At 37.1% G+C, this 11,870-nt stretch overlaps 1 protein-coding gene across 1 annotated transcript in view; it reads right to left on the reverse strand.

Annotated features, from left to right (window-relative positions):
- Positions 1 to 11,192, reverse strand: part of LOC139700187 (activator of 90 kDa heat shock protein ATPase homolog 1) — a 28,097-nt gene extending 16,905 nt beyond the window's left edge. Inside the window, exons 1-5 of the mRNA XM_071598772.1 lie at positions 11,030 to 11,192; positions 10,500 to 10,584; positions 10,260 to 10,336; positions 3,026 to 3,276; positions 1,232 to 1,352 (exon numbers count right to left, since the gene is read on the reverse strand). Coding sequence (XP_071454873.1) covers positions 1,232 to 1,352; positions 3,026 to 3,276; positions 10,260 to 10,336; positions 10,500 to 10,579 — 529 coding nt within the window. The 5' untranslated portion in view covers positions 10,580 to 10,584; positions 11,030 to 11,192. The remainder of the gene's footprint in view (positions 1 to 1,231; positions 1,353 to 3,025; positions 3,277 to 10,259; positions 10,337 to 10,499; positions 10,585 to 11,029) is intronic.
- Positions 11,193 to 11,870: the final 678 nt, after the last annotated feature.

An 11,870-nucleotide genomic window follows, 5' to 3' on the forward strand; every position in this document is an offset into this window, starting at 1 on the left:
GCGAATTAACAGTTGACTTATTTCCCTAAGCTTCTCTGACATATGACCAAAATACTTTTGGATTCCCTTTCAAATTTTTGGTTTACCTTTTCCTATTGAAATCCCTTAATGCTTTCCGGAATTCATTCTTGGCATTTGCCCCAGATATCTTATAATCATGAATGATCTCATTATTTTTGTTGCTTGAGATATCACCCCTCATATTTTTCATCTAGGCGTAACATAGGCCTCTGCCTAGGCCTGCGCATCTAGGCCTTTGACGTCGTAATACCCTTCTAACATCTGCATTGCACCATTTAGGTTTTGTGTTATCTTTTATTAATTTACTGGGAATGAACTCGTTGACTGCTGAGTGCATGATCTCAAGTAACTGATTAGAGGTATCCTCAGCATTTCGGTGATTACTGTCTTTCTTAAAAATTGCTAATTGATTCTGTAGCACACTCCCTAGGCCATTGTAGTCCCCTCCATTAAACAAGTAAATTTTCCTTTCAGTCTTTTAATTTCGGACCCCAAGATGTGCAAACTTAGCATTTACTGCCCTGTGATAACTAATTCCTTTCACAGTTTCTGACGGTAAGACGACTGGCTTAAGAGGTGACACAATAAATTCACAGCTAACAAATCCAGAATATTATTGCCCCTAGCTGGTGAAGTGATAAGTTGATTCAATGAGTTCAATGTAAAAGAATTCAATAACGATTCACAGATATCTTGGTCTTTATTGCCTGTTTTCAAACTATATGTACTCCAGTCAATACATGGGACATTGAAATCTCCACTGATTATAACATCGTATATCTTTGTATTGGGATAACACTTCTTTTCAATAGCAATTACAAAGTATTCTGACATCCTTCCCAACAATTTGCTCCTTGACACGTCCTTTAAATAATTACGAAATAGTCTGAATGCAATTACTGGAAGAGCCCTAGTAAATGTATTGCTGGTGCTGATTTCCATGGCTAATGGAAATTGCACTGAAATGGAATTGACTAATTTGGTAAAAACATAAATCAGCTGAATCAATTTCGTGGCAATGTAGACATGATAGAAGAATGGTGGTAGTGATGATATGTACATTTATAAATAAATTGTCCCATCCCAATCCAAAGATTTTTCTTCCTTTACTGTCTTGATATACTTTGTTGAGCAATAATAGAATACTTTTACATATGCTATGGATTTAATGAAATATCTCTGCAATATAAAGTCAATATATTATGCCTACCTTCCTTGAGGAGAGAGAGATAAAGGGCAAGTTGCTCCCTCACTTTCCTTCGGCCCTCTCCATTCAACAACTTCTTCGCCTTTTCATAGTCCATACCACTCTCTTTCACTGAAATCAATACCTGCCAAAGGCAAGAATGATTTTAACTTTAACCAAATGTGTCAACTATTATTATAATCATTTTATGATAATTTTAATGTAGCATAACTTAAAATATTAAAATGCTAGAAAATTACCATATTTAATAAATACTTTAACGACCTTTCCTTAAATTTATGAAGTCATTATGAAAAAAAAGCAAAATGGTATTGAAGACACCATCAATTCCTCTAGTATGTAATATTTTATATTTAATCAATGTTATGATGCGAGAAAATTGGTATTCTTTTCATTTGCTAGTTGAGTTTCAAGTTAAACCAAGGTACACACTCAAATATTTTGACTGGTACTGCTGCACACACATTTACTTATTAGCATAAACTTAGTATAGACAAAAGAGTCAAGAAATACGATAAAACCATATTTTCTGCTATGTTAACTCAATTTGGTGGATAATAACTTGAGACTTGATTAAGTAGCAGATATATTTTCCCACCATACATATATGGCTCGTGGACTAGTCTAGGGTATTGTGAATGGCTTTTGAATTTACTGAGTTGCAATCAGTTGTTTTTCTTTATTTGGCGCTAACACAGATTAGATGATCACCCAAGGACAGAAGCAAAGAATCAAATTCTAACTTTTCACCATCGCCAAGAGCACTGGTCAACTCCCTATGCTTGTAAACAATTTCCAAGAGAAATATGGAAACTGTCTATCAGAGTGCAGTACATTCAGCAGCCAATCAGAGTCCCATGGACTACCCGGGACTCTTGCAATTGGCAGGCATTATTTTGGGCCTTCAGTTGACCATTGAATGCAGGAAAATCTGACATCTACCAAAATGATTCATTGAGGAAGAAACCCAAAAACCTCAAGAGTAAAACTTCTGCAATGAAATCATTTTTGCTTAAGAACTCCAGAGTAAGGGATGTCAGAATGGGTCCAATGGACAACCTTCATTGAGCTAGTGTGTCATGAAATGGGAATTTAACATGCACTATCCTATTCAATACCCTTTTCTTGGCTATTTGACTTTCACTCCGTTTGTTTAATAACATCACGCTACGCCATAAAACATATACAGCCCTAATTGCATAACACTATCAACTCAATGAAAGTGATAAAATAAACCTGGATGGTAAAAAACTCACTTTTCAACTTGACACATGCAAGAGAAGATGATTATTACTGTATTCTAGAGCCTATGGTAATTAAAAAAAATAATTAGAGGCTGGGTACCACCAGCAACAAAATACAAGTGCTTAAAAACTTAAATAAAGGATTTTTGACTTTTAGGAATGGATGAAGGATTTTTTTAATTTTAGGATCATTCTTCAAATAGAATGCACAAAACATTTTGTAACAATCTGTATATTGAGTTGCCTATACTGTAAGCAACCTTATATGATATTTACATATTTGGCTTAAATTAATGCTGACCTGTTGTTCTGATCCTTCCAAATCTCAGAATCACTCCATGATTCAATTTATTTTTAAAAATCATCTTTCATTGGCAGTCTTTTTCAACTAAAATTTATTTTTATACTATTGCATAGCTACCTTCTTTTGTGTGCATCCAGTCAACACTATGACCCTAATGTATCTGTCCCCAAGAAATCAAGAATCCACAAAATGTGAAAGTGTGATGATATATATAAAATGGTTTCTGAGTGAAAAGATGATGAAACTCACATCCACTTCATCTACACTGTTCTCCTCACTTAAATTAGGGATATGTATCGTTCCTTTGGTGATTGTCTTTTTCCTTGACTTCGACTTGTCGTCATCGCCATCTTTCGCTTCCTCCTCATCTTGCCCAATTAAAATAGCCTTCCACTTCAGCACTATGTCCCACTCATAGAAGAAGATAAGCTTTCCTTTTCGGTTATTCACTGATGCTTCACCCTCACAGTGGTCCACTTCATAAATTTTGCACCTATGGCCTGCAGGGAGAAAATCACCAGAATACATTTTAGCATATCATACTACATGTAGTACAACTAGCAATATATACAAATACTATTGACATTTCCAAAGAAACTGCGGGAGATGCCGCAACAGTAACTTTTAACGGAGTCATCCGCTAATGTGCATTTTAATGCAACAATTTCAGAGCATAAAAATCATTCGCCTTGACTGGGACTCGAACCCAGATCCCTCAATATCCGGTCGAGTGCTTTAGCCACTTAAGCTACCGAGGCGTCCTCTTAAACTCTGAAATTTTGGGGCTTTTAAAGGAACTAGATGTTATGACGAAATACCGTACATACAATGTCACATGCATTCGTAGTCGTGCGCGAGGCGCCACTGTCCACGAGGTTAAAAGCCAACTTTAAACACGTATGGTGTTTTCCCTTTGACAAATTCCAAAGAAACTGCGGGAGATGCCGCAACAGTAACTTTTAACGGAGTCATCCGCTAATGTGCATTTTAATGCAACAATTTCAGAGCGTAAAAATCCCAGTCAAGGCGAATGATTTTTACGCTCTGAAATTGTTGCATTAAAATGCACATTAGCGGATGACTCCGTTAAAAGTTACTGTTGCGGCATCTCCCGCAGTTTCTTTGGAATTTGTCAAAGGGAAAACACCATACGTGTTTAAAGTTGGCTTTTAACCTCGTGGACAGTGGCGCCTCGCGCACGACTACGAATGCATGTGACATTGTATGTACGGTATTTCGTCATAACATCTAGTTCCTTTAAAAGCCCCAAAATTTCAGAGTTTAAGAGGACGCCTCGGTAGCTTAAGTGGCTAAAGCACTCGACCGGATATTGAGGGATCTGGGTTCGAGTCCCAGTCAAGGCGAATGATTTTTACGCTCTGAAATTGTTGCACTATTGACATTTAATCAAAAATTTTAATTGTAGACCAACAAATTACAGTCGAGAAAGCTACTAGATTAACCCTCTTAGTGCAATCGGCCAATATATCGGCTAAAACATAAGCTATTGTTTAAATCACTGCAATTCATCGATTTTTATTGCATCTTCTGCACTGCTTCCTTGATCATAAACATGATGTCTCTGCTTTATATGATTGGTTTTTTTAATTTTAATTTTCTCTTTTAAATTCTTCTTGTAATATCTAAATTATACCGAAATTTGGACGTAGAACTTGACATGTGGTGAAGCTCATTCTAATGGTATCCTTGTTTCTTTTACAGAGTAGTCTTTTCTATGCAATGCCTATTGTGAAATCCAACTGGAATACTAATCTGTATAATTCAGCACACTATTAATTGCTTTATTATGATTGTGTTTTGATACTAACTGCTAAGACTTGGGCAATACTTGTGAATGCATTACTATGCAAACATTGCTTTCTTTGCCTTCTGTCCTAGGTAGTCATTTGGGCACTTAATGAAATTTTGTCGGGTCTTCCACTGGGTCAGGGGTTCCATATTGGCCGACGTTTCGATGCCTGACTCATGCATTGCCCTCAGGGTAGATGACGATGGACAGAGGATGATGCACGAGTCGGATATCGAAATGTCGGCCAATGTGGAACCCCTGACCCAGTGGAAGACCCGAGAAAAATGAAGCTAATACGCCAGGAAAGTACCAGATCTTAATTTGGGCACTTTGTAATGTGATGACATTGTAAAAGTTTCTCTTTCTGATTGAGCTTGTTTCCTAACTACCTTGAAATGGAAAGTACACAGTAGATAGTGTCTAAAAAATAATTAGTTCTACTTAAATGCATGCTCCTCCACTAACCTTATGTGTTTTGTTATAATAACCCATTCTTTCCGAATGACCTCATTCGTGTTCTGTTCATCTGTTTTTAAGTTTCCCTTTCAATCCCTCGTCCCTCTCCGCGGGGGGAAATTCCTGCTACCTGCAACGTTGGGTCGAATTCCCTTCCTTTTACTGTCTCTTTGGGGGGTTGAGTGTTTTGTGGTGCATTTTCATGTGGTAGTGATGTTTCACATTCTTGCTTGTTGTGTCCTGGCTTGCGTGTTTTAGGATGGCTTTCGTGCTGTATCCTGGGGTGCAGTTTTTTGTTGTTTGGCGGTGTATGTGTTTGCATGAGTATTGGATGGAGGGAGTTTTGCATGAGTGTGTGCGCTGCTGGGGTGTAATTTTCCGTGTTGTTTTTTGCATGTGGTATTTTTCGTTTTTACGGTTGGTGACCTAACACCCCCCGCCACACGCCCTTGCGGCGGCTTGCGGGGTATTATGTAGATGTAGATGTAGATAGTACTCTAATAACATGGTTCTCTTTTGGCTTTGAGTTGCAGTGCTATTTTTCCCTTGCGAGGGTGAGGTTCAATCAAACTTGATTTCAAGAAAATTCGTTCATTATTATTTTTTCATTCATCATACATAAAGAAAATAGTCCAACGACAATGATGGTAAGGCATAATACACGACAAGCATCATTGAGTCCCTTGGGGAGACAAAGCGTTACATATCTCATGGCAGACACCAAGTTATGCAACACAAATGTAATTCTTTAATTTTTGATAATTTTTTCCACTTGTCTTTATGGTTTATTTTGTCATTTAAAAATAGTGTTTTCATAAGAAAATTTTACAAAATAAGTAATACTATTATTTCTTCAATTCAAATATTTATAGCTAAAAATTTGTTCCTGTTAAGTATACTAAAACAATTACAATTCTTTTGTAAGATGATGTCAAAATCATTCCTAAATATTACCTAATTCAGTTACTATGCAATAAAAAAAAACTGTAAGTGGATATCTTTCAAAATGACTTCAAAATTTGTTTCCCCTCAGATGATACATTTGATATAATTACCAACCATCTGCGCTAATGGCTACTACCGCTGGCAGAATACAGCACTAAGAGGGTTAATAGGTCATCCAAGGACATGAACTCCTGGTTTGAAAATAGTTCATCAATCATCAAGTAATGCACTTGATGGATTATTTGGCACACAGACACAAGAGATGAATACTTATTTCGTCAAGTTATAGCAAGGACCAGGAAAACTTCTTGGAACACTTTTCAAGTGTATCATTGCAAGAAATAATGAGCTCTACGGCCTCTCAATAAAGAAGAAAGGGGAAGAAAACTCCAATGGCCGTAAGGATTAGTTGCCAATCTCTCGTCAGACCAAATGTTGTGTTGGTGTGACGGGAATCACGTCAGGGACCAACCACAACCTCTCGACCAGAATACCCTCTGTGGTGGTTTACGGGAGATTAATCCGCGTCAGGGACCAACACACAGCCACACGCACACTATCCTGCCTGAAATCCTTCACGAGGCTGTGAGACCCTGTTAAAGAATTTCAGATGGAGATGGAATCCTTCACGAGGCTGTAGAGTAGACCCCGTTAAAGATTCCAGGATATTCTCAAGCACACACTCTGTGGCGGTTTACGGGAGATTAATCCGCGTCAGGGACCAACACACAGCCACACGCACACTATCCTGTCTGAAATCCTTCACGAGGCTGTGAGACCCTGTTAAAGAATTTCAGATGGAGATGGAATCCTTCACGAGGCTGTAGAGTAGACCCCGTTAAAGATTCCAGGATATTCTCAAGCACACACTCTGTGGATGGCACAGACCAAACACACACACAAGCACTCGAGAAACGCACACACACTCAAAAGGGCCCAACTTCTGGGAGAATCTGGACACAGGTAAAAAGCAACTAGGAAGTGCGTCGAACACGCGTGTTTCGGCCACAAAGTGGCCCTCTTCAGCGAACCGAAGGGAAAACACCTCCAACACAAGGTTGAAAGTCCTTTCAAAAGACCACTTTCAACCTTGTGTTGGAGGTGTTTTCACTTCGGTTCGCTGAAGAGGGCCACTTAGTGGCCGAAACACGCGTGTTCGACGCACTTCCTAGTGGCTTTTTACCTGTGTCCAGATTCTCCCAGAAGTTGGGCCCTTTTGAGTGTGTGTGCGTTTCTCGAGTGCTTGTGTGTGTGTTTGGTCTGTGCCATCCACAGAGTGTGTGCTTGAGAATATCCTGGAATCTTTAACGGGGTCTACTCTACAGCCTCGTGAAGGATTCCATCTCCATCTGAAATTCTTTAACAGGGTCTCACAGCCTCGTGAAGGATTTCAGACAGGATAGTGTGCGTGTGGCTGTGTGTTGGTCCCTGACGCGGATTAATCTCCCGTAAACCGCCACAGAGTGTGTGCTTGAGAATATCCTGGAATCTTTAACGGGGTCTACTCTACAGCCTCGTGAAGGATTCCATCTCCATCTGAAATTCTTTAACAGGGTCTCACAGCCTCGTGAAGGATTTCAGGCAGGATAGTGTGCGTGTGGCTGTGTGTTGGTCCCTGACGCGGATTAATCTCCCGTAAACCACCACAGAGGGTATTCTGGTCGAGAGGTTGTGGTTGGTCCCTGACGTGATTCCCGTCACACCAACACAACATTTGGTCTGACGAGAGATTGGCAACTAATCCTTACGGCCATTGGAGTTTTCTTCCCCTTTCTTCTTTAAGTGTATCATTAGCGAAAGCATTTCTTTTACTAAGGATTAAAGATGATAACCAGCATTCAAGAATTGAACTTAGTCATTTATTTCATCAAAATTAGTGAGATGAACTGGAATAATAGAAATAATACAAACTAAGCTTTCCTTCATAAAGCAGCAGAGAACTTTGGCAATAAATTGTCATAGAGGATATATTGAAAAAACAAAAAAATAATTTCTCTGCTGATTGTTCTTATATTTTCCTTGTTTTTCACACCCCCAAAAATGTTCTGACGCTCCTGGGTTGATGGCATTCCTTTAAAAGTTACACTTAAGAATTATTTTCCTTCAATGCTTGAAAGATTAATCTAAAAATCCATTATAAGAATATTTTCTATGCAAGTCTACTTTTTGCACTAGTCTCCTCTTAAAACAGGGCATCTTAAGATGCAAAGAGAGTATAGAATAATACACTGTCCTAATTCACCAATTTCCTGTACATCTCTGTTGAATTTCATACTTTTTATGCAAAGAATTTGGTTCCACTTCTACATGTATTTTTCAACTTCAAGGTATTCAACCATGATGTAACAACAATATCCTTGGAAGCATACTAATTGCTGAGGTCTCTATTTATGCAAGCAGGTCAGTGAACGCTTATGAAAAAAATTCTTAAATCCTCCTGCTTACGCAAAACATTAAGACTTCAAAAATTGTCATGAAATACCAGCAAATACAATTGTTTCTTCCCCCGGGTCACTTTTTACAATACCAATTGACATTGTTAGGATAAGGAAAACATTAGGCTATATTTGACAGAGTTCAAGGTTTGTAGTTGAGCCCATCATTGAGTAAAACAAAACTACCATTCATTTTCAATTTACACATTTTATCGTGATAAATAGCCACACACAAAATAGGCAAAAAAGGTACTATTTGGCCATTTGAAAAAAATTAAAAATGGCTCAATGTATCATGCCAACCATTTACAGAGCACAAGATAAAATATTGTAATAACAATCAGCATGCACATTAACAATAACAGTATTTCCAAATAAAACCTATGATAATGTTTATCCTATTATGCAAATGACATACAGGTGGAGCATTCAAACTTGAGCGGTTTTCCAAAATGATGTCTGCCAGGAATAACAACCATGTGCTTTCACTTCATAATTTAGCCCCATTTGTCCTACTTATTTCACATAAACGCACACCTTCACAGCTTTCAGTGCATTCTATTTACTTGTAGACTTCCTTTGGAACAAAACAATACTATGGTCCATATCAAAGACTCTCCTAGCCTTTCCTCAATCTTAACAGATCTCTAACAAGTTCCGTTATAGAAACATTTCCCAGTTTGATTCTGCTCCTAATGTCCATGATGCTTACTGCTTTTGCTATGTTTTCTCCTTCCTAATGAGTATTATTTAACTCTTTACCAAGCCTTCTCTCAATGTTACATGAATTATGGTGTTGTGTTATAGGTTTACGTTCCCCACACCTTTAAATAATCTTTTACAAAAGCTTGTTCCCTTGATAACATTCCACCCTGTGATTCTTGCATGCCTTTTTTTTAACTATGGGCTAATGTCTACATGTAGTTTATGTCTTTAAGGCTCTGGTTCATATGAAAGATTATCTAGAAACTTACCCATTAGGACCTGATATCCATTACTACGCCATCAGGGGTAATGCCAACTTGAACATTTAATACTGTAGACTGACCAACTTATAACTCATTTCATAATGGGAACATTTATAAGTATTGCTGATTGCCATTTGAGTCACTTAAAACACCAATGGTTTACATGGACTACTCTCTCTAAGAACTGAATGCAACAGAAATTATTAACAATAATTTCAAATCAAAGCACATAAGGACTAGAGGCAAAATTGGGTTCACTGAATTTCATCATTTAGGTATTTTTCACTTTACTTAAGGCAAAAGAAACTTGCGAGCAAAAATATATCAGTGAAATGTAACGAGTTGAGGATAAGAAACTACCCATTTTTCCTAACTGAAAGATATCTGAACATGATTCATTAGTTCTGTATTGTGATGAATGCAGGCAGAGGAGAGATTTCAGGGTATTTTCGTATTACTTAATCAACGATTACTTACAGTTAATTTTAAAAACAACCACCAACCTCAAACTGAAATGACAATTACGCCTAGCATTAGCTAAACAGCATTAGAATGAATGTAATGGGATACTTGCAAATTATTCATAACCCAAAATTGCAATCAAGACTAAAATCTTGACTTAATATTGAGAATGCATTCCATTACATTGGTGTGAAAAAGGTCTTAAATTCATTCATAACAAGCCAGCATATACACAAAAAATATTACAGCATTCTTATATAGGATTTCTTTCCTTGATCACATCGCGAAATTTCTGTAAATCGAATTACAATTAGAAAACAATACACACATGTACAATTTCAGTTAGAACTTACGCTAGATTTAAAAAGTAACTAGTTATGGCAACAATAACCATTATGCTTACTTACCTTCACCCTCAATAGTGAGGCCCTTAAATATTTCTTTTATCTTATCAATCGACCATACCGTTGCATTTTTCTCCGTCCTAAAAATGTTCAACGATGAGAACAGTATTAGTAAATCAGTTGACTACTAAATAATAAATTTACCGGTGTTTCTGTGACAATATTCTCGTATCATTCTGATTTTGCAGGACTAAACGTAAAGCACAAAACGATTTAGTGTACAGCACGATTCCGTTCTCTTACCAATGCCAGTTATTTACATTTGTAGCATCAGGTCTTTCCTCAACAATCCACCGAGGATCACCTTCTCCCCACTTTGCCATAATTGCTGCAATATAAATAAAAGTAGTGTCATCCAAACTACATCGAGGCTTTTTTCCTAGTCTCCATCGTTGCCTTAACCAATCTTCAAATAGGAAACTTATGACCTATATTCTGTCACGTAATACATATGCTAACGACGCCAGATATTATATTCATGCAAACAACACTTAGATCAACCAATGAATTATGTTTCCCTATTAAGATTACAGCGAGTAACCAAGGAGTAATAGAACAGGTTACTTCAAGGTACCACCATTACATTAGTCCAATGGGTTATTTCAAAACGCATACATTGAATTATATAAAAATCTTACAAGGGTGTTATTAACAAAGAGGCAGAGAAAAGACTAATCAATAAAGAACTCTTGACAGAGCCAAAACAAACATATTACTGAATGTATGAATCTTAACGTCGAGTCTTTATACGCAGAAAATTAAAATTGACTAACCTCGAATAAGTATTTACTTTCAAATTAAAACTTCGAGAAGAATAATTGTCCGAGTGCTTGAATTCAATCACAGATGTAACAGCCACTACAGTTAAAATCCACACGGCCGAAGAGCCTCGCAGTTCGCGAACTCGGATAAACCTTTCAAGCTGAAATTTCTAGAGAAACAGCTGAGCAACTGCGAGAAATAGCGTCGCTTCCGATTCAAAATGTTCTAGAAATAACGATCAACTTATGTATAGTGATCAAGTATGATAAATAACGATTTTATTAGTCTTAAAATATTAATAATAAAATTAAAATCAATATAAATCGATAAATATCGCCAAAAAAGGGCAAGTACCTGTTGACAACACATGTTCCGGTTTTGACCTTCTAGAAACTACTTGCCGGTAATTTTGAATAAGCGTATTTGGTCTATAAAATATAATTAGAACTGATGGTCATATAATAGAAGAATCAGAAAAAAAATTACATTCTTTCGATAATTTAAAAAAAATCACTTCTGGTCAAGTTAATCTTCAGTTTTACCATTTTGTTATGGAGCCAAACACAAATGTGGTTTTCTAGGAAAAGTGCGTACTTACCGGATGGACAGGCCACACTGTTCTTAAAATGTAGGGTTTATGGAAAAAATAAAAATGCGGAAAATTACATGAACGGAAGATATCAATTTCATTTACAAACAAGCCTTACGTAAAAATTATTACATTATTTAATAAGATTGAGAATAAAATGTTTACCCTTTCCAAGCAATTACCCTTCCACGAATTGGCCTACGACAGTAAAATTAGTGAGTTTAAGTGTTGAACAGATAGATTCAAGATACCATTTTTTTCAG

Source organism: Hetaerina americana, unplaced genomic scaffold, assembly GCF_022747635.1.
Source record: "Hetaerina americana unplaced genomic scaffold, ioHetAmer1.1.p SCAF_10, whole genome shotgun sequence".
NCBI lineage: Eukaryota > Metazoa > Arthropoda > Insecta > Odonata > Calopterygidae > Hetaerina > Hetaerina americana.